The following is a 22,576-nucleotide window of genomic DNA, read 5'->3' on the forward strand; positions in this document are numbered from 1 at the left end:
AAATAACTGCTTTCTATTCTATTTTAATTTATTCCTATGATAAAAGCAAAATTTTCAGTATCATTACTCCAGTCATCAGTGTCACATGATCCTTCAGAAATTACATTCTAATATGCTGATTTGCTGTTAAAGAAACATTTTTTATTATAATTATTATTTAAAACAGCTGAGTACATTTCTTTCAGGATTCTCTGATCAACATTTATCTGGAAAAGAAAAGCTTTTGTAACTTTTTATTTTAAAATTATTTATTTTATTTAGCAAGGATGCTTTAAATTGATCAAAAGTGATGATAAATACATATTTTATGTTACAAAATATATCTATTTCAGATAAATGCTGTTCCTCTGAACTTTCTATTCATCATAGAAACCTGAAAAATATTCTAATAATAATAATAATATGTTTTTGAGCAGCAAATCAGAATATTAGAATGAATTCTGAAGGATCGTGTGACTGGAGTAATGATGCTAAAAATAATATATAAATTAAAAAAATAAATATATTAAAATATAAAATTAAATATATTAAATAGAAAACAGTTATTTTAAATAGTAAAAATATTTCAAAATTTTGCTGTTTTTGCTGTACTTCTTTATCAAATAAATGCGGGCTTGGTGTGTAGAAGAGACTTCTTTAAAAAACATTAAAAATCTTAGCTGATAGCACTAATTAGCTATTAGAAGGAAAATTGAACAACTACTACTACTACTAAACTACTACTACTACTACTAATAATAATAATAATAATAATAATAATAATAATAATAATAATAATAGATGTTCTCATAATCTGTTTTTACTGGATAAGATTGGTTTTAATTTTGAAGAATTAGTTTCATGTTGCGTTATCAATGAATATTTGCTCATAATATACAAATAAATAAAATAATGTCTGCTTCTTTCTGATCACAAAAAAATACAAAATATCCATAATACAAAATATTAACAATATGATAGGAATATGACAAATAAACATACTGAAATTATCAATATAAGGAAACAAAACAGGTGAGGAACTGTTTTATCCACTTTCAGACAAAAAACAGATACATGTAAAAGAGTATAACTGTTATTTCTTAGATAGAGCTATGCACACCTAAATCATAACACATATGATAAATAAAAAATTAAAGCATAAATACGATGTCCTTAGAAAAACAGTTAAACATTTTGAACATTCATGTTGTGATACCAAAGAGTATAAAAGTACTCTTTGGTGATACTCGCTCCAGTCCACTGAGAGGCGATAACGAGACGTAAAACTGAAGCTGAGGGCAAAATCCAAAACTCAGGTCGCACTGCCCTCTAGAGTAATGTACCGGTTATAAAAAATACATTTGATCCCTGCAGCTGAGATTGCAATTTGCGCTGTTTGTCTTGGTTCGGCCACTTTCCTTTCTGTCAATCCGAGCTCATCAGTCCGACAACAAACACATGGAGCAGAGGTGGCAGCACAGAGCTGGGTGAGTACATGATCCTGTCAAATGCAGGTTCCCTCGAAGAGTAAAACAAAGACACTAACGTTTTGCCCTTTTATACAAAGACAATCAGCAAACTAATAACACATGCAGTCATTCATCTGCCTAGCGGTGAGTCCCGTTATAATTAACGTACCCAGAACGGAACGGTGCATGTTTGTTTATTATTGTTTACAATGCATAAACAATATTTTGTCGGTAACCTGTAGGAGACTCCATATCTAGCTGAGAGGATTCAGAAATGAACTGGTTTAATCCAGTTGTCTAGTCTCTTAGTAGTCGGTCAGCATCTTTGTTATTATCTTATCGTTTTCTTTAAAATTCAACAGCCTAGCTATCATAATTTTGTCTTTCAAACCTCCGTAATTAGGATGTGTCAGCTAACCATTTAGTTTGTGTCTTAGTTATATGGGCCGTTGTACAGAATAGTCCGAAATCAGAATTGGAAACGTCTTAAAAAAATATTTTTTTCCATATATATATATGCAAATTGTATAAAATTCAAGGTACACATTTCTGGTAATTGTGCAGTTAATGCTCAAATTGTTTTTTACAGAAAGTTTTGGAATATTTGTCCTCTCCCTAAATTTGTCACTACCAAAATAGTAATATATAATTTAATAGAAGGGTTATTTTGATCTATTAAGATTTTACGTACATCTACATTTTAAATATCTATTTTTGCTATTTTATTTTTAAATAAATAACAATAAAATAACAATTACATTTGAACAATATTTCAAGTGTAATTAATGAGATTTGTTGTATTTTTAATCCAATTTTTCTTTGCAATAGGTAAAAGGTTGATCATACTGATTTCAGTTATGGATTCATTAGTTTGAATATACATGTAACCAAACATTATTACAACATCTTAGTTGATAATTCAGTATTTTTTTGACAAAACATCCTATGTTTCGGTAGTGACAGTAATGTTTTGGTAGCGACCGCTTTTAACTTAAAACACTACTAAAACATACTAAAATACCAAAAAATTACATAACTGTAGTAAATTTTTATTTATTTCTCCCAAATATGAGGATTATGTGTTCCCTTTTGTCACTACAAACAATGATAATGTTTCGGTCGTGATAATTTTTTTTAGAATCACACCCAAAAAAACAAAGATGTCACTGCCAAAACTCCACCAACTGTTTCAGTAGTGACAATTTTAGATGCTTTTGAACCTAGCTCAAAAATGCTAGTCAGCACTTGGTTAGCTAGCACAGTTCTGAACAGTGGTAAAAAAAAACACATATAAAAACTAAATGTTATGGAATAACTCCCAACTCCTTGGTAGTGACGTTCCTTAAAGTTACACATATTTCTCAGACTTTTGAACACATATTCCTCAAAATGATGGGACCTATCTACTCGCACCTTGTAGCTATGAGAGAGAGGGACACATGAATATTTTACTGAACATAAATGTAGGAGTTTAGTTAAAATACACCTCAGCCATTGGACTAAAACACTGTTTCAGTAGTGACATGAAAATGTGGGACACAGTTTTTACATAAAGTTTTCTAATTTACAAAGAAAATATAAAATTGTTTTGAACTTCACTTTTTAGAGGAATCAAACATATACTTTTAAAAACAACAATGGAAAAAAAATACAAAAATTATTTTAATATAATTTCCATAAGTTGAAATAAGGGGTTAGGGTTTAGGACAGCCACCTCCTAGTTGAATTTACCTAATAAATGATGATTGCAAATATATTAAGCTTACCACTACTTTAAATATTATGGTGGCTTTCAGTAGATAATAGAATGAGCTTAGTAAACATCTAAGATTTTAATTTTTAAAGTGTGTTTTTTTGGTTGTGGGACAGCAGTTTGCACCAGCTCTGTAGAATGAATTGTAGAAAATGCAGAGTGCACATATTGGACAATGTATTGTATGCTGTTTTATCACGACAGGATATCTGTGTCCCATCCTGACAAAAAAGACTGTGATGAGTGCCAGTTCCTGACTGGACATGTGGAGTATTAGGTAAGATCCAACCAAGGAGACACTGCTTCAGACACTGCCCTGCCTTAGACAAACAGGATTTGAACCCTGGGGTCACGGACTCGCCAAAGCCAGAGGAGACAATTCTTCAGTGTTATTATCGGAAATGGCTAATAATAGATGACAAGAAAGCCAGAGCATTCTTTTGGCGAAGTCTTCTTGTGTAGCAGCCGCAGCCGGAGAAGACAGGCGTCCACGACTTCGGTAAAATATGTTTCAGATGTTTCTGTTGGGTTAGTTTGCAGTAGTGGGAATTTTTTTAATATTTGCTTGTGCACTGCATTGCCTTTAATAGTATAGATGTTTTATGACCATGTCAATTATTTGAATTGCAGGTAAATCATGATTCCCATAACTGAGCTGCGCTACTTTGTGGATACGCAACCTACGTATCGCATCCTAAAGCCATGGTGGGACGTGTTCACAGACTATTTATCAGTCGTAATGCTGATGATCGCAGTATTCGGGGGCACGCTTCAGGTCACGCAGGACAAAATGATCTGCCTGCCCTGCAAGTGGGTGGTTAACAAGACCTGCAGGAAGTATTTCAATGCGACATTTTCTGTGCCCTTGACCCTCGAGCCTCAAGGAATCCAGTATGACCTCGATCGCCACCAGTACAACTATGTCGACGCCGTGTGCTATGAAAACAAGCTTCACTGGTTCGCTAAGTATTTCCCATATTTGGTCCTGCTGCATACGCTCATCTTTCTGGCTTGCAGCAACTTCTGGTTCAAGTTCCCTTGGACAAGCTCGAAACTGGAACACTTTGTGTCTATCCTGTTGAAGTGTTTCGACTCGCCTTGGACCACGAGAGCTTTGTCAGAAACCGTTGTTGAAGAAAGTGACCCCAAAGCTCTAGTGAAAATGAACGGCTCCTTCGATAAAAAGGCTTCTTATGTGAGCGAAGATGTGGAGGCGAGCGTTCCCATGCTGTCGACAACAAGATCTCGTATTGAGCAAGGAATCGTGGACCACTCTGAGACTGGCGTCCTGGACAAAAAGGAGGGCGAACAAGCGAAGGCATTGTTTGAGAAGGTCAAGAAATTTCGAATACATGTTGAAGAAGGCGATATAGTCTATCGACTCTACATCCGACAGACTATCATCAAAGTTGTTAAGTTTATTCTTATTATTTGCTATACTGGCTACTATGTTCACAATATTCAATTCAGCGTTGACTGCAATGTGGACATTGAGAGTCTCACTGGTTATCGCATGTACAACTGTGCGCATCCCTTGGCAACTCTTTTCAAGATCTTGGCCTGCTTCTATATCAGTCTAGTTATCGTGTATGGGATGATCTGCGTGTACACCCTCAGCTGGATGCTACGCCGCTCTCTCAAGAAGTACTCGTTTGAGTCCATCCGAGAGGAGAGCAGCTATAGTGACATCCCTGATGTGAAAAACGACTTTGCCTTTATGCTGCATATGATTGATCAGTACGATCCTTTATATTCCAAACGGTTCGCGGTGTTCCTCTCAGAGGTGAGTGAGAACAAACTTCGCCAGCTGAACCTCAACAACGAATGGACGTTGGAAAAGCTTCGCCAGAGGATCACCAAAAACTCCCAGGAGAAGTTAGAGCTCCATTTGTTTATGCTCAGTGGGATTCCAGACACAGTTTTTGATTTAGTGGAGTTGGAAGTCCTAAAACTCGAGCTCATCCCTGATGTCACCATCCCACCAATCATTGCTCAGCTTACTAATCTCAGAGAGATGTGGCTCTACCACACACCAGCCAAAATAGAAGCTCCAGCTCTTGCGTTTTTGAGAGAGCACCTGAAATCATTGCACATTAAGTTCACGGACATAAAGGAGATTCCTCTGTGGATCTACAGCTTGAAGAACCTAAGCGAGTTGCACCTTACTGGGAACCTCAGTGCTGATAATAATCGCTACATCGTCATCGACGGTTTACGAGAGCTGAAGCGATTGAAGGTTTTAAGACTGAAAAGCAACCTGACGAAGCTGCCTCAGGTTGTAACGGATGTTGGAATGCACCTCCAGAAGCTGTCCATCAACAACGAAGGCACTAAGTTGATGGTGCTCAACAGTTTAAAGAAGATGGTTAACCTGTCCGAGCTGGAGCTTGTCCGTTGTGATCTGGAGCGCATACCTCATTCCATCTTTAGCCTGCACAATTTACAGGAGATTGATCTAAAGGACAACAACCTGAAAACCATTGAGGAGATCATTAGTTTTCAGCATCTTCATCGACTTGTTTGTCTAAAGATGTGGTATAATCAGATTGCATACATACCTATTCAGATAGGTACTTTGGTCAATCTGGAACGCCTCTATTTAAACCGCAACAAGATTGAGAAAATACCGCATCAGCTGTTCTTCTGCCGGAAGCTACGGTTTCTTGATCTGAGCCATAACAACCTGACTGACATCCCGTCAGAAATAGGAATTCTGCAGAATCTTCAGTACCTTGCTGTTACTGCCAATAGGGTAAGTCAAGTTTAGGATGAATGTCTGCCATTTAAAAGTTTGGGATCAGTAAGATTTGTTATTTTTAAAGGTGTTTCTTATGCTCATCGAGGCTGCATTTGCTTGATTAAAAATATAGAAAAAACTAATATTGTGAAATATGTTTACAGTTTAAATAATGGTTTTCTTTTTTAATATATTTTAAAACATAATTTATTCCTCTGACCCAAAGCTGAATTTTCATCAGCCATTACTTTTCAGTGTTGCATGATCCTTTAGAAATCATTGTAATATGCTTATTTATTGCTTTTATTATCAATGTTGGAAACAGTTCTGATGCTTAATATTTGTTTAGAACCTGTGATACTTTTTTCAGGATTCTTTGATGAATAAAAAGTTTGAAAGTTCAGCATTTATTTATTTTGCTATCACTTTTTATTAATTTAACACATCCCTGCTGAATATAAACCTTTTAACGGCAGTGTAGCTTTGAGGTTTTTTTTTAATGTGACATTTCTCTTTCTGTTTGTTTTTGATGTTTATTGGTACTTTTATATTGTTGTTATTTTTTTTAGGACCAACTTTTTTTCCAAAGTTAATGTTCTACCTAGCATAGTAATCAAAATTGATTATTCGTTTTAAAAGCACACCGATTTAAAAAAAGAATAACTACTAGATTTCAATAGATAATAATTAATACAACAGAATAATTCAAGGATGACGATAAAGTGCTGCTTTGCAAATCACATTAAAATTAAATTAATGAGTAATGTTGATTGTACTTTCACTCAACTTGGTCTTCTGATCTCTGTCCTCCTTCTGCTTTCATTTTGCCCCATAGATTGAGGCTCTCCCCCCTGAGTTGTTTCAGTGTAAGAAATTGCGAACACTGAACCTCGGAAACAACTGCCTGCAGTCCCTTCCCTCGCGGTTCGGGGAACTCACCAGTCTGACACAGCTGGAGCTGAGGGGTAACAGGCTGGAGGGCCTTCCTGTAGAACTTGGGGAGTGCAGATTGCTGAAGAGGAGCGGTCTAATTGTGGAGGACAGTATTTTCAACTCTTTACCTTCAGAGGTCAAAGCACAGCTGTGGAGAACTGAAAAGGAGGCCTCGTGAATCAGATGCACTTGCCTATGTGCAGATTTTAAATGATTTGAGGAGAGGAATCCAATCCACGTAATAGAAAATTATACATGTTTGTTAAATATTTCGGGGGTCATTAGAATGAAAAAAGGGAAAAAGTAAGTGTTCATATTATGGCATGTCATGTTTTATTATAATAGACAGCTGTGGCATTTCTGTTGATAGACACTGAGGAGTGAGCAGACCAAATATTACAACAGGATTAATGTGCTGTTCATTTTTGCCTTAATATACACAACACTATTCAGATATTGACTACATTTTATACAAGTGTTACTGTGTAAGTGTTACTATGTGTGTAAAATCACTGTACTGTTGCCTATTCTTAAATCCATGTGTCTGTGTGGTTGAAAATTTCAAATTCAACCCAATTAGGGTTTACAGGTTTTACAGTTTACTGCTAAAATACTAAGTTTATTTGAAATTGTTGGGCAAAACTCTTCATATTGCTCCTCATTAATATAGTTGAGGTCAAAAGTTTACATACACCTTGCAGAATCTGCAAAATGTTAATTATTTTACCAAAATAAGAGGGATTATACAAAATGCATGTTATTTTTTATTTAGTACGGACCTGAATAAGATATTTCACATAAAAGATGTTTACATAATGTCCACAGGAGAAAGTAATAGTTGAATTTTTAAAAATGATCTTGTTCAAAAGTTTACATAGACTTGATTATTATTATTATTATTATTATTATTATTATTTATTTTTTGTGATAGAGATTTATTATATATATTGTGATTGTGTTAACTATAATATAAGTAAACTTAAGGGGATAGTTCACCCAGAAATGAAAATTCTGTCATTAATTACTCCCCCCTCATGTCGTTCCAAACCCTTATGTCCCTTGTTTGTCCTGAACTGTAAAACTACCTGCTATTCTCCAGAAAAATCATTCAGGTCTCTCAAAATCTTTGATTTTTCAGCATTTTGGTGTATTTGAACCCTTTCCAACAATGATTGTATGACTTTGAGATCCATTTTTTTCACACTGAGGACAACTGAGGGACTTCACAATTAACATTATGCAGATTCTTCAAGGTGTATGTTAACTTTTGACCTCCACTGTATGTGAATAACTGTTAAATGTATTCTAACAGTTTGAGAGCACTACATAACTTCTTGTATAAATGTTTGTTTATACAATCCCTACATGTTATCCATCACACAATTATTCTGTACAGTCTTTTTGACATACTGATAATGCAAGTCATCTCTCTTGCATGAATTGTTTTCCTTTTTAAGGATTTACAGTCATGCATAATTCAATCATTGACTTTCACCTCATAGTAAGTTGCTATTGTCTATGGTCATCTTTAAATCCTTTATTGGAAGTGTAATATGAAGTATTTATGATTGCACAAATAATGTTTGATGTGTGCATGTTTGCTGTATTTATTTAGTTGATGCAAAAACGAAGGCTAAGTACTTTTATAAAATGTACAATGAGACAGTAATGATGTCTATTTCACTATCTACATGAATTTCTTTTGTATAAATGCATATTATATTATTACTATGGTATTACCACTCTAACTTTTTCTAAGAAATAGAAAAAGCCTTGATTACATTATACTTACAAATACAGCACCTTATTTTCACTCGTCTGCTCACTTTGAAATGCCTTGAGACTTATCAATGAATAATTTTTTACTGGATAAATTTGAATCAGTTGACAGACATGTAAACATTCACTTTGAAGTAGACTAGTACTCTCAAATTTGCACTAAATGTTTTCTGTTCCATTTAAACTCTTTGTGACAGGGCATTCTTAAGAAGACAATCAGAAGTATTTAGTGAAGTCTTCTTTATGTGTGCAGTTTTGAGACTGAATTATAACTTTGTGTGGTGCAGGTTAATACTTACATTCTTGTTAGCTTTGTGTAGAATTGACATCTGTTTATCTCGCCATTGTAATTTATCCGTATATGTTAACAAACTTACTGTTGATCGGTTATTGAACATAGCTTGTTGCATGTTTACTTATTTTTTTTTTACCTCAAATATGAAATAGTGTAGGGTTTTTGAAGAAAGCTTGTTTGTTTCTTCCTTGTATATACATACAAACAAGCGCACACACTGGAAACTAAGCTAATATAATTTTAGAAGTTACTCAGGTAAGTGCCGTTCGACTTTATACATCTAAAGCTTGTTGAACTTTTTTAATGTCAGTGTTATTTTGGATTTTTTTTTTTAATCAGTATTACTATGGTTCCAGTGCTCACATTTTTGTAACCATTTGATTCATGGTTGACGATGTTAAAAATTTGTATTCAATAAATCCAATATTGTTTCCTTTTTGTTTTGCAAAGTAAATGTTAAATAGATATAAAGTAAATGCCATTAATCTATCAAGCCATACAGAGTGAATAAACACTCGTTTTTTTTAATGTGTCAATAAAAACCAGTGGAAGTAGTGATTGTGTCGGTTATTATTTTATAATGAATACTATTAGCACACCATTACATGAAGAACAACCGCATTTCAGTTTGTCAGCTTTGTATGTTGTCAAGTACAGTAGTAATTTACTTTTGAATTTTTTGAATTTTTTTTACATATTTACTCAACATTATTAGCATAATTATTATTGTTTTAAACTTTTATTTGTTGACAGACAGCGAAAAGGTCATTTGATAAATGGGAACCAATGTTTTCAACGTCGTTCTGTTGCGTCGGATGTTATTCAGTGAAACACCCACTGAAGGCGGTTTGCTTGCAATGCTGAACAGTAGTGTTTACGTAAACCTGTATCATTTTTGCCTTGTGTTTTAAAAGATGGTAAGATTGCTCTTTACTTCCCTATGAATGCTGAACTTTACGAAAAACAAAATTTAATCCTTATATTATAGTTTAACGCCGTTTAATGTTAGTGTTGTGGTGGAATAACGTTACTTTGACCAAATTACAGTTAACGTTACAGTTAGTAAAACATTTAATATTTAATTTTAGGCCTACCTTTGAGCAGTATGAAATAATTATTTGCAGTCCAAATTAGTAATTCTAAACTCCGTATTAATAATTATTCTAATGATGAATTATGTAATTCTACTGTATTAATGAGCTGAACTCTTTCATCTTTTCGCAGGCTGTTACTTTGCACACAGACCTTGGTGATTTCAAAATAGAGTTGTTTTGTGAGAAGGCCCCGAAAAGCTGTGAAGTAAGACGCTTGTTTTCAACACACAAACACATATCTTAAATAGGCAAGATAATTTTAATTTATACGTTAATTCTCTTTCCTGTTTCTCATAGAATTTTATTGCACTGTGCGCTAGTGGGTTTTACAATGGATGTATTTTTCATCGAAACATAAAGGGCTTTATGGTCCAGACAGGAGACCCAACAGGTAAATTGTCCAAGATTTAATTTCTTACCTCTAACCCAAGTTTCACAGCTTTAGCTTTTAGCTTGTTAAGTTGTAAAATGAGGTTTATGTGTAAAAAAAAAAAAAAAAAAAAAAAAAAAAAATTCCAGTCAAAGTTTAAAAAAATGTTTTTCCCTCAGGTACAGGCAAAGGAGGGACCAGTATTTGGGGAAGAAAGTTTGAAGATGAATTCAGTGAACATCTGAAGGTATGTATGGATATTAAAGTGTTACAATGTTTTCTACATTATCATACTTCAAAGAACATATAAACTTAAAAAATTATATGGGCCATTCTACAGAAGTGGTGCAAACTGCTGTCCCACAACCAAAAAAAAAGAAACACATTTAAAAAGCATTTAAGTATTCAAATCTTAAGTGTTTACTAAGATCCTTCTATTATTTGAGTCTCACTATAATATTTAACATATAATTAAGCTTAATATATATAAAATCATCATTTAGTGGGTACTTTTATTTGGGAGGTGAATTGAACCCTAACCCCTAAGTTTCAACGTATAAAATAATTTTAGTATTTTATTTTATTTTGTAAAAAGGATAAGCTTAAAAATATATTCATTTAAAATTTTCTTTGTAAACTATGAAACTTTATGAAAAAAAAATGTGTCCTGCATTTTCATGTCAGTACTGAAACAGTGTATGTTTTAGTCCATTGTCTGAGGCTGATTTTAACTACACCTCTACATTTATGATCAGGAAATATGTGATAGGATATTCCGCCATGATTCCAGCGAATGTACATGGTTCATATTAGTATATTGGTTTAATGTATATTCATACTAATGAATCATTAAGTTTGAAGTCAGTATGATCAACTTTATGCCTTTTACAATAAAATAGCAAAAGAATATTTCCAATGTAGATGTAAGCGAAATATTAATAGGTCAATATAACCCTTTGTATTAAATTATGTATTGCTGTGTTTCTTTAGTGACCAATTTGAAGGTAAAATATAAAAAAAAAAATCTGAAAATACAATATGAGAATTAACTGCACAATTATTAGAAATGTGTACCTTGGATAATATACACTTTGCATATATACAATTTTTGGGGGGAAATGCGCATATATATATATATATATATATATATATATCTTTCCAAATCTGACCGCACAATTCTATACAATGGCCCATATTATAAGCATGAATTTTAATATTAAAGATACAGGAGTATGAACTTCAGATCAACTTTCAGTTACTTATGACTTAAATTGATGATTTATGCGAAATCCGAGTTTCTGCTACTATAGGATGCAGTGTTTTGTGTGGAAAAAAATATCACACCATCCTATGTTGCAAGAAAAACTCATTAAACATCTAGTCTTTGCAAAAAGAATAAGTAACTTCTCCAGTATCATTCTTAGCTTAAAAATGTCTGAACCAGACTGACTTGCACGGCCATTTAAACATCTTTTTAGTCTTATCAAACTTAATCTTTCTTTTTCTTTTTTCTTTTTATGTAGCACAATGTCCGGGGTGTGGTGGCTATGGCTAATAACGGACCAAACACAAATGCATCACAGTTCTTCTTCACATATGCAAAACAGCCTCACCTGGACATGAAGTACACTGTTTTTGGAAAGTATGTTTTTTTTTGTTTGTTTATGACCTCCCTTTTGCTAGTGTGTTTTATTTCAGTTTGTCTTGTGATTGATCATTTCAAATAATAAGCTAATAGTTGTTTGTGTATTTAATGCTGTTATAATTGTACTGATGGTAATGAATCGTAACACAAACTCATTCTTTGTTACAGAATTATAGATGGACTAGAAACTTTGGATGAACTAGAGAAACTCCCAGTGAATGAAAAGACTTTTCGTCCTCTTAATGATGTCCACATTAAGGATGTTACAATCCATGCCAACCCATTTGCTGGTTGATTGATTCCATTGTGAAACATTCATAATGCATAATTCCTAGTGTTGTAAATATAATTTTTGTTTTCAATTCAACAGCCAATTTTTTTTTGCTGTTTTATACATTTGTACACACTGGCTTGCCTCTGTTTTCTCACAATCTACCTTGTGTTTTAAATGTATGGTATTTTTTTTAAATAAATCATTTAATTCTCATTGTTTTCTGAAGTTGTTTCAATATAATTTGTATTTATTCTGCATATTTCTTTGTATGGACTACGATTTTGAAAGGCAAAAAAATAGGACTTTAATTTTGAAATCGCTGTGACGCTAGTGACCCGGAAATATAGGCAAACACATTAGTACGTTCAATAAAATAACTGAAATACCCATCAGTCAGTCTAATATTGTAGTGTAAATATAGAAATATACTCTGTAACGAGAAAAAATAACAAGGAAATTAATATTTGACAGACTTCATTTGTGAATAAAGTAATAGGCTAAACCATAGATATATATACGTAGATGCCTCATTAGCGACTGTTTCTATGGGCCGTTATACGTAAGCCATCCGCCATTTCACTGCGGTCTACTTGACGTCATCACCCATAGATCTCATAGTAATCACTGAAAATTCGAAAAGCCACAGTCCTGCACAGCCGTTGGTCTGCGAACCTACAGTATGGTGAATGACGTCAAGTGGACCGTTCCAATATGGCGGACGCATCTACGTGCTTGGAGCGGTCCAATGCGGTATCTATGTATGTATATCTATGGGCTAAACCATTTTGTACGTAACGTTACACAGTGACGTAACTTGTTCACTATTGCACGTGAGCAAAAGGAAAATAAAAGTTGAGCCACTCAAGAGCTGTGAGTGTGAATATCATTGTATTGAAATGGCAACCCCAGATGCGTTCAAAGTAGGTTGAGCCATATTTATATTCTCAACTCATGCTTGTTGCTTTTGGATTACACATTAAACTGTAAACATGATGATTTGGCGTTTTAGGTTGGCTCTTTAAACGGCAAAGTCACGTTGATCACCGGCGCAAGTTCAGGAATAGGAGCGGGTACAGCGGTACTGTTTGCCAAACTGGGCGCCCGGCTGGCACTGAATGGACGCGATGTGGACAATCTCACCAAAGTCGCCAAAGAGTGCGAAGCGTGTGGGGCAGTTCAAGTAAAACACACTGAGATTTCTTTAGACTGTCAATTAAAGTCTCAATTATGTTAATAGGCTTTTATGTTTTGCATATAAATGCTCATCTATGTACTTCTGGCTTATATCTTTAGCCCTTGTTAGTGCCAGGAGACTTAACAGATGAGGACACTGTGAAGAAGACCGTACAAGAGGTCATTGCTCACTTTGGGAAGCTGGATGTCCTCATCAATAGTGCAGGAATCCTCGCCATGGGCAGTATAGAGACAACAGACATGGCCCAGTATGACAAGGTCATGTCTGTTAATGTAAGGTAAAAATATCATTTATTTAAGTTAGGGAATGTGCACTACACACTATTGTGCTGTTTAAATACTGTGCAGTTGCTTTGACACAATCTGTATTGTTAAAAGCGCTATATAAATAAAGGTGACTTGACTTGATTCAACAGATCAGGGGTTTTCTATCATTTGGAATAGATGCTGGAAACCCCTAAATATGATCATCCTTGCATAAGGGACTCCCGTCCCACTACATAAAATGTAACATTTTGTGTAGTTTCTTGAATGAAGACCCAGAATTGGTGCAAACTGCTGTCCCGCAACCAAAAAACATTTAAGTCTTCAAATATGATTAATAAGATCCTTTTATTATCTATTGAAACCCACAATAATATTTTTAAATATACATAAAATCATCATTTATGTGAAGTTCCAAAAAAAAAAAAAATTATATTTTCTTAGTAAAATATTCAACTTTATGTAAAAAATGTTCCATAAAATTGTCATGACTGAAACAGTCACAACAAAACATGTTTTCATTGTTTCGGTAGTGACAAAAGGGAACACATAATTCTCATATTTGGGGGAAATGAACTAAATTGTAGTACAGTTATGCAATTTCTTTGTACTTAAGTGTTTTTGTGGTGTTTTAGTATGTGACTTAAAATTTTGTAATGTGATGTGGTTGCTACCCAAATTATTACTGTCACTACCGAAAATGTGTTTTTGGTTCAATGTATATTCAAACCAATGGATCCTTAACTTTAAAATCAGTATGATCAACTTTTTGATTAAAAATACAACAAATCTCATAAATCACACTTGAAATATTGCTAAAATGTAACTGATATTAATTTACCTTTAAAACAATTAATAAAATAGCAAAAAAATATTTACTTACTACTGTGTTTCCGTAGTGACTAATTTGGGGAGAAGACGAATATTCCAAAATGTTCTGAAAATACAATACAAGAATTAACTGCACAATTACTAGAAATGTGTACCTTTGATATTATACAATTTGCATACATACACATTTTTTGGAAAAAGCCCAATTTTTATTCAAGACATTTCCAACTCTGACTTTGGACCAGTATTTGAACTTTTTTTCATGGATCCCATAGCACTTCCTTGAGGCCTGGTGCAATAGATAATTATTTAAAGATGTGCGAATTTGACTTTATAAGGACAGGAAAATAATTATTTGATACATTTTTAATCTCTTTCAGATCAGTATATCATCTCACTCATCTCTGTGTGCCACATCTCATCAAAACGAAAGGCTCGATTGTGAATGTGTCCAGTGTGAATGGGCAACGATCAGTAAGTTCAATCAGTTTATACATTACCGGTCAAAAGTTTTTAAACAGTAAGATTTTTAATGTTTTTTTTTTTTAAGGAAGTCTCTTCTGCCAACCAAGCCTGCATTTATTTGATCCAAAATGCAGAAAAAAGGTAATATTGTAAAATATTTTTACCATTTAATATAACTGCTTTGTATTTAAAAATATGAATATATTTTAAATAGTAATATATTCCTTTGACCAAAGCAAAATTTTCAGCATCATTACTCCAGTCTTCAGTGTCACATGATCCTTCAGAAATCATTCTAATATGCTGATTTGCTGTTCAAGAAATATTTTTTAAATTCAGAAATTATAGAAATTAATATTTTGTATTAGCAAGGATGCTTAAAAGTTATGAAAAGTGGTGATAAAGACATTATAATGTTACAAAAGATTTCTCTCTGAGATAAATGCTGTTCTTCTTAACCTTCATATTTGTCAAAGAAACCTGAAAAAATCTACTTAGCTGTTTTCAACATAATAATAATAATACATGTTTTGTTTTTAGAATATTAGAATGATGTCTAAAGGATCATGTGACTGGTGTAATGATGCTAAAAATTCTGCTTTGAAATCACAGGAATAAATTATATTTTAAAATATATTCAATATATTTAAATATTATTTTAAAAAGTAAAAGTTTTTAAAAATGTACTTTTTTGCTATACGTTGGATCAAAAAAAAATGCAGGCTTGGTGAGCAGAAGAGACTTCTTTAAGGAGCAATTAAAATCTTACTGTTCAAAAACTTTTGACTGGTAGCGTACATCAGTACCAAATGAGCCATGACCTAGCCTTGGTTGTTAGCCTTGGTTGATTTTCTTATACATTTTTCTGTCTGTTATAGTTTGCTGGTGTACTTGCCTACTGTATGTCCAAATCAGCCATCGACCAGTTCACACGCTGCACTGCTCTTGGTAAAGTGATATCTAGAAATTTATAGTAAAAAGTGTCTTTTACCACTTGTGATTTATCCAAAGAGCTTGGGTATTATTACTCTATAAACAAGTTTTTTCTCACCTTATTTTAATTGTAGAGTTGGCATCGAAACAAGTACGTGTCAACTCAGTTTGGTAAGTTTCTGTCTATTTTATGCTGTACATGCTGAAGAATTGTTACAATGAGGTGATGCAAAATGACTTGAAATGCTTTGCCTTAACAGCCCAGGAGTAATTATTACAGAAGTTCACAAGCGTGCAGGACTTGATGAGGACCAGTATGCTCAGGTGACGAGTCAACATCGAATGCTTTATCGAATGATTATTTTACTGCAATGCATGTCTGTAATTAAAAACACATCATGCGTTTTCTTCTCCAGTTCCTTGAAAAGTGCAAGATGACACATGCTCTCGGCAGACCGGGTGAAGTAGAGGAAGTAGCTCATGCTATCGCCTTCCTGGCATCTGATGCAGCAACATTTATAACAGGTGTCAATCTTCCAGTGGATGGAGGTCGACATGCTATGTGCCCACGGTAATGCTTTGCCATTATGATACTGCTCTGTAATAGTGGTGTGTCATAAAAGCAAAGAAATAAACATAGTTGGAATCAATCTGAATGTTGAAATCCTTATTGTATTAACAAACAGCATAATGAATGCACATTTCATGCAGAATCTGCAGTTATTTATTAGTGAGTCAGCAATTTTCTCCAGGTTCTGGCATGTTTACACAGATGGAAGCATGGAAACATTTAATACAGACTGGGAGTTGCACAATACAGCTGTCTGGAAATGAGTAAGTTATACATTAGCATTTAAAACTGAAATATGGTCTAATAAGATGTACTTTAACAATTTATTTTAATCTTTACGAAAGATAGGACACAGTCAAATGATGCCACAGCAGCATTCAAAATCAACTCATCTCCCTTAACCTGCAATATGCAAAAAGAAAATGACATTAAACTTGACTTTGACTGTACATGTATTTACCAATCAGCAGACACTTTTAGTTTTTGTAAATTAGTGTATTCATATTAGTTTACAGCAGTGGTTCTCCACCTTTTAGACTTAAATCCCCTTTTTGTCAAGAACAATACTTCAAAGCCGTACTTTCTAGGCTGTTATGTACCTTTGGTACTTCTTTAAAATGAATAAACTCAAAAATGCAATTTTCAGAAATTTAATTCATAAGGCTTAGTTCACCCAAAATGAAAATTCTGTTATTAATTACTCACCCTCGTGTTGTTCCAATTTCGTAAAACCTTCATTCATCTTTGGAACACAAATTAAGATATTTTTGATGAAATCTAAGAGCTTTCTGACCCTGACACATTCAAAGCCCAGAAAGGTAGTAAAGACATTGTTAAATAGTATAGTGACATCAGTAGTTCCACTTTAATTTTATAAAGCTGCGCTTTTCTTTGCACACAAAAAGTATTCTTGTAGTTTGATAAAATTAAGGTTGAAGTCGCATTGACTATTTTAACAATGTCTTTACTACCTTTCTGGGCTTTGAACAGTTGTGTTGCTGTCTACGGAGGGTCTAAAAGCTCTCAGATTTAATCAAAAATATCTTCATTTTTGTTCATCAGAAGAACAAAGGTCTTACAGGTTTGAAATGACATGAGGGTGAGTAATCAATGACAGAATATACATTTTTTGGTGAACTGCACCTTTAAAGCTTGTTCACACCAAGAACGATAACTATAAAGATACCCATAATGATAACTATAGAGTGTTTTCACGATGCGTAATCAATCGGCCATATTGGTGGTATAGAACATAAACCATGCCACTGAACCGAATGGAACTCGCAAATTTGCTGATTATTGCGGCTTATAATTGTCAATTATTGTCACGTTTTGGGCTTTAATAATCGGTCGGACCGGGAAAAAACATTTGGAGTACTATAGACTGCTAAAAGTTCTAAAAAAATCAAGGAGAAGGGTACAATAAACCATCTGAGGAACAAAAGGTGTTTGTGGTTGGCCAAACTAAACCAGGATTTCCAGAGCAAGAATCTTAACAACATTCATGTTTGTTCTTATTTCCGGTCATGTCGGTAAAATATTAGGCTAAGATCTTAATTAATACTGCCCGTACAAACCTTTACCACCTATTAACTTTAGTTTGTCAAAATATTGCGTCCTTTCCTGCTTAGTCCTTCTCTACATGATTTAGCAGCTTCCTCATGTTTTTTCTGTGGTTTAGACAGCATAAATTAGCAGAAAAACATAATAAGTTGTACATTGTCCATGCAATGAATGCTGTTGTTTACATCCGAGTATCGCCAACATGGCCGCGCATCTGGGTAACTGACCAAATCGTGATGTATATGCAAACCCTTTATATCACTGTTCACACCAGCGCACAATATTTTTTTATATAACTATATCTTTATCATTATTGTTATTAATTATCATCCTTGCAGTGAACAGGCCTTTACTGGGGCCCTCAAGTTGAGAACCGCTGTTATAGAGATTGTGTCTGCAAGACAAAGTTGTGTCTGCGTCATGTATATTAATGTTATTTATTTAGTCATTGAAGGATTAGTTCACTCCAGAGTTAAAATTTCCTGATAATTTACTCCTATGTCATCCAAGATGTTCATGTCTCTCTTTCTTCAGTCGAAAAGAAATTAAGGTTTTGGAGGAAAACATTCCAGGATTTTCCTCCTTAAAGTGGACTTCAATGGTGGAAAATGGGTTGAAGGTCCAAATCGCAGTTTCAATGCAGATTCAAAGGGCTCTACACAATCCCACCTGAGGAATAAGGGTATTATCTAGCGAAACGATTAATCATTTTCTTTAAAAAAAATAAACATTTATATAGTTTTTAACCACAAACGCTCGTCTTGCACTAGCTAGACCTCACGCGTTATGTGGGCGGAAGTATCGACCCAGTATCTACAAAGCGAACGTGCAAATAAAGTCAAACACCCTTTACACGAAAAAGGTAAAACGATGTCAGGTGATTTTGAAGTTGGAGGAGAGAATGAGATGGAGTTTTTCGCCCAACCCTACCTAGTACACAAGCGAAAAACAAACCACGCATGACCTTTCCAATGTCAATATGTAATTCACTTCGCAAAGCTTGTGCAAACAAGCATTTGTGGTTAAAAAGTATATTCCTTTTTTTTTTTCTTTAGAAAAGGATCCATCGTTTCGCTAGATGAGACTATTACTCCTCAGCTGGGATTGTGTAGAGCCCTTTAAAGCTGCACTTAAACTGAAGTTTGGACCTTCAATCCATTGTCCACCACTGAAGTCCACTATATGAAAAAAAAACCTGGAATGTTTTCCTCTAAAACCTTAATTTCCTTTATGACTGAAGAAAGAAAAACATGAACATCTTGGATGACATGAGGTGAGTAAATCATCAGGAAGTTTTAATTCAGGAGTGAACTAATCCTTTAATATGAACTTATAGTCCTTCAAGCAAACTGCCTTCGTTGGCATTATCAAAACTGTTTTTTCCATGGATCTGCTTTAGGTGTTTACGGAGAACTGGTTTGTGTGCAAACACCATGTCGCAGTAATTACAACGGTGTGGTTTGTCCCCACTGTGAAGGTTTAGATGGTCTAGCAGCGAGCACTTCTGAGTAAAAGTCTTTCCGCATATCTTACACTGGAAGGGTTTGATGCCGGCGTGGACGCGCATATGCCGGTGCAGGTTTCCTTTCTGGGTAAATGTTTTTCCACACAGGAGGCACATAAACAGCTTGTGCATTTTCAGATGGTTGGCGTAGTTCTCCAGCTGACGGAACACCCGAGCACATTTCGGACACTGGTGATACCACTGCATACCTTTATCAGCATTCCTTGAGCATCCCCAAAGATTCCCTTTCCCAGAGGCACTGGGTCCAGGCGGCGACATTGAATATTCAGTTGCGGGGTTGACGGTTATTTCAGCAGGCCGGGTTTCCACCGTGGAGTTTATCAGAGAGTGCTGTGGCTCCGGTGAACGCAGTGTTGGTGAGCGACTTGAGCGACTCTGGAAATTATCAGGCATTCGCTCATCTATTGACTCCACCTTAACAATGCTAATGGGACTTTCTTCTCCTCTGCTGTTGCTCTGAGAGTTTCTAAACGCAGGCGGAGACTTGGGCTGTATGATCACATCATCATCGTCATCTTCATCAAAGTCATCTTCTCCATCATTATCCACCTCATCCTCTTCATCACATATTGTCTCCACAGCTGGTTGGCCACGCTGGGAGCTGAAATCCGACGGCTGTCGAGAAGATGCACGTTCGTCTTTGACCTCGTGTGGTTTTATGAATTTGTTTAGAGCTTCGGTGCACTGCTCTACAATATGACCCATTTGTAGGAAACTCGCAACTGTTAAATAGTGTACTAATTCCAGCTCTGGGAACTCCAGTGTCCCGGTGTAGCAGGACAGAAGAAGCCTTTGTCCAACTTCTGCATCCTGCTGTGTAGATATTTGCACTTCATGAGAGTCCTGAAGGACAAACTGGTCTCTAAGGAAAGGGGAGCCAGCGGCGAAGACCACTTTGTGTCCAGGCACTTCCAAGTCATTGATGCGGACCACGACATCACAGAAACGTCTGTCTCGACGAAGAGCATCCATCTTTTGAAGCATGGAGTCCCCAAATGTGGGAAAGTTGAACTGCAGTATCACCCCGTCCTGAGCCATGGTGCACTATTAAAAAATACACAACAAAAGAGATTTAAACTTACTATAAAACATGTAATATATGGATACCTGTAATTGTCTAGTTTCCAAAAGCACGTTTCGCTAAAACGCACGTAAATATCATGATATTTAAATGCAAATGATGGTCTACTGATAGCACAAATGTTTTGAGTGTACACGATGATGGTAGTGTGGTTAGTAACGTTACAGGCCTGGAAACTACAGAGCTAAACCAGAAACATTGAATGGACGACTGTAAATAATGGAGGAAAACTGACGACGAAGACACGTCGTCACAGGAATGAGGTAAATATAAGTGTTTGTTTAAAATATGAATACCTGCAGCAATTAGTTTTTTTCCTGTCTGGGTGTTTTGTTGTCCTGGGGATGAGCATACAGCGCCTGTGTTTAGTGTGTGGCTTCAGACGGAAACGGTTGTGCCGCTTTTCCGATTGGTCGGCGGAATTTAAAGGGGCAGGACACAAATACAGGTGGCTAAATGTAAAAATCCTCACATCATATCGTGTCTATTAAGATTGATTTTACTTTTCTTAACAGAAGAACAAACGATTTATTTACAGTTAGAGTACAATTTTTTTTTATTTCTATTAGACTATTAGAGGCTACTTGTAAATGACAATAGTATTATTATTATTATTATTATTAGAGTGCATTTTAGGATTTTAGAGTTTCATATCACTTGTGACAGTCAACTTTTCCATTCAAATTTTGCCGTTTTTTATTACAATATTATAAATTATAATAATAATACGTGTATTGCTTTATTAATGTTAGTAGTAGTATTTCTTCAATTAAGGCTTTCAAGATTTTATATAACAGTCCAATTTTCCATTATTATTACTATTATTATTTCTAGAGTGTGTATCATTTGTGACAGTCAACTTTTTCAATCATGCCGTTTTTTATTACAACATTACAAATTATAATAATAATGATAATTATCTATTTTTAATTATTATTATTATTATTATTATTATTATTAACTTTTCCATTCATGCCATTTTTTAAATTACAATAATGCAAATTGTTGTAATAATAATAATAATAATAATAATAATATAATTAAAATATTATTATTATTATTATTATTATTATTATTATTATTATTTCTAGAGTGCATTATAGACATATAGGGTTTCATATCACTTGTGACAGTCAACTTTTCCATTCATGCCATAAATTACAATATTACAAATTTTTGTAATAATAATAATAATAATATAATTAAAATATATATTATTATTATTTCTAGAGTGCACTGTAGGCTTTAGGGTTTCATATCACTTGTGACTGTCAACGTTTCCATTCATGCCATTTTTAAAATTACAATATTACAAATTGTTGTAGTAATAATAATAATAATAATAATAATAATAATAATAATATAATTTATATATTATGTGTGTGTGTGTGTGTGTGTGTGTGTGTGTGTGTGTGTGTGTGTGTGTGTGTGTGTGTGTGTGTGTGTGTGTGTGTGTGTGTGTATATATATATATATATACATATATATATATATATATATATATATATATACATATATAATTATTATTATTATTATTTCTAGAGTGCCTTGTAGGCACATCATATGTGACAGTCAACTTTTCCAATCATGCCATTTTTATTACAATATTACAAATTATAATAATGATAATTAAATATTTATTATTATTATTATTATTATTATTATTTCTAGAGTGCATTGTAGGCTTAAGGGTTTCATATCACTTGTAACCATCAACTTTTCCATTCATGCCATTTTTTAAATTACAATATTACAAATTGTTGTAGTAATAATAATAATATAATTAAAAAATATATTATTATTGTTATTTCTAGAGTGCGT

The 22,576-nt window shown here is 34.1% G+C and overlaps 4 protein-coding genes across 4 annotated transcripts; 3 read left to right on the forward strand and 1 right to left on the reverse strand.

The window, feature by feature from the left end:
- The first annotated feature begins 1,337 nt into the window (after positions 1–1,337).
- On the forward strand, positions 1,338–9,499 carry lrrc8ab (leucine rich repeat containing 8 VRAC subunit Ab). The gene is made up of 4 exons (XM_073841218.1): positions 1,338–1,466; positions 3,406–3,700; positions 3,832–5,953; positions 6,774–9,499. Exons 3-4 carry the CDS (start codon positions 3,839–3,841, stop codon positions 7,047–7,049), a joined length of 2,391 nt encoding a protein of 796 aa, XP_073697319.1. The 5' UTR covers positions 1,338–1,466; positions 3,406–3,700; positions 3,832–3,838; the 3' UTR covers positions 7,050–9,499.
- A 273-nt stretch (positions 9,500–9,772) lies between these two features.
- On the forward strand, positions 9,773–12,780 carry ppil3 (peptidylprolyl isomerase (cyclophilin)-like 3). The gene is made up of 6 exons (XM_073841454.1): positions 9,773–9,862; positions 10,170–10,244; positions 10,337–10,430; positions 10,589–10,656; positions 11,933–12,051; positions 12,223–12,780. The coding sequence occupies exons 1-6, from the start codon at positions 9,860–9,862 to the stop codon at positions 12,347–12,349; spliced, it is 486 nt and encodes a 161-aa protein (XP_073697555.1). The 5' UTR covers positions 9,773–9,859; the 3' UTR covers positions 12,350–12,780.
- Positions 12,781–13,143: 363 nt separating this feature from the next.
- Positions 13,144–16,665, forward strand: LOC141335833 (3-oxoacyl-[acyl-carrier-protein] reductase FabG). The gene is made up of 8 exons (XM_073841390.1): positions 13,144–13,248; positions 13,338–13,508; positions 13,622–13,800; positions 14,998–15,091; positions 15,961–16,030; positions 16,150–16,186; positions 16,276–16,339; positions 16,432–16,665. Exons 1-8 carry the CDS (start codon positions 13,225–13,227, stop codon positions 16,588–16,590), a joined length of 798 nt encoding a protein of 265 aa, XP_073697491.1. The 5' UTR covers positions 13,144–13,224; the 3' UTR covers positions 16,591–16,665.
- Positions 16,666–16,730: 65 nt separating this feature from the next.
- Positions 16,731–21,132, reverse strand: zbtb26 (zinc finger and BTB domain containing 26). The gene is made up of 2 exons (XM_073841452.1): positions 21,052–21,132; positions 16,731–20,718 (listed from the first exon to the last, which is right to left on the reverse strand). The coding sequence occupies exon 2, from the start codon at positions 20,710–20,712 to the stop codon at positions 19,480–19,482; it is 1,233 nt and encodes a 410-aa protein (XP_073697553.1). The 5' UTR covers positions 20,713–20,718; positions 21,052–21,132; the 3' UTR covers positions 16,731–19,479.
- Between the last annotated feature and the right edge of the window lie 1,444 nt (positions 21,133–22,576).

This window comes from Garra rufa, chromosome 5 (assembly GCF_049309525.1).
Source record: "Garra rufa chromosome 5, GarRuf1.0, whole genome shotgun sequence".
Classification (NCBI taxonomy): Eukaryota; Metazoa; Chordata; class Actinopteri; order Cypriniformes; family Cyprinidae; genus Garra; species Garra rufa.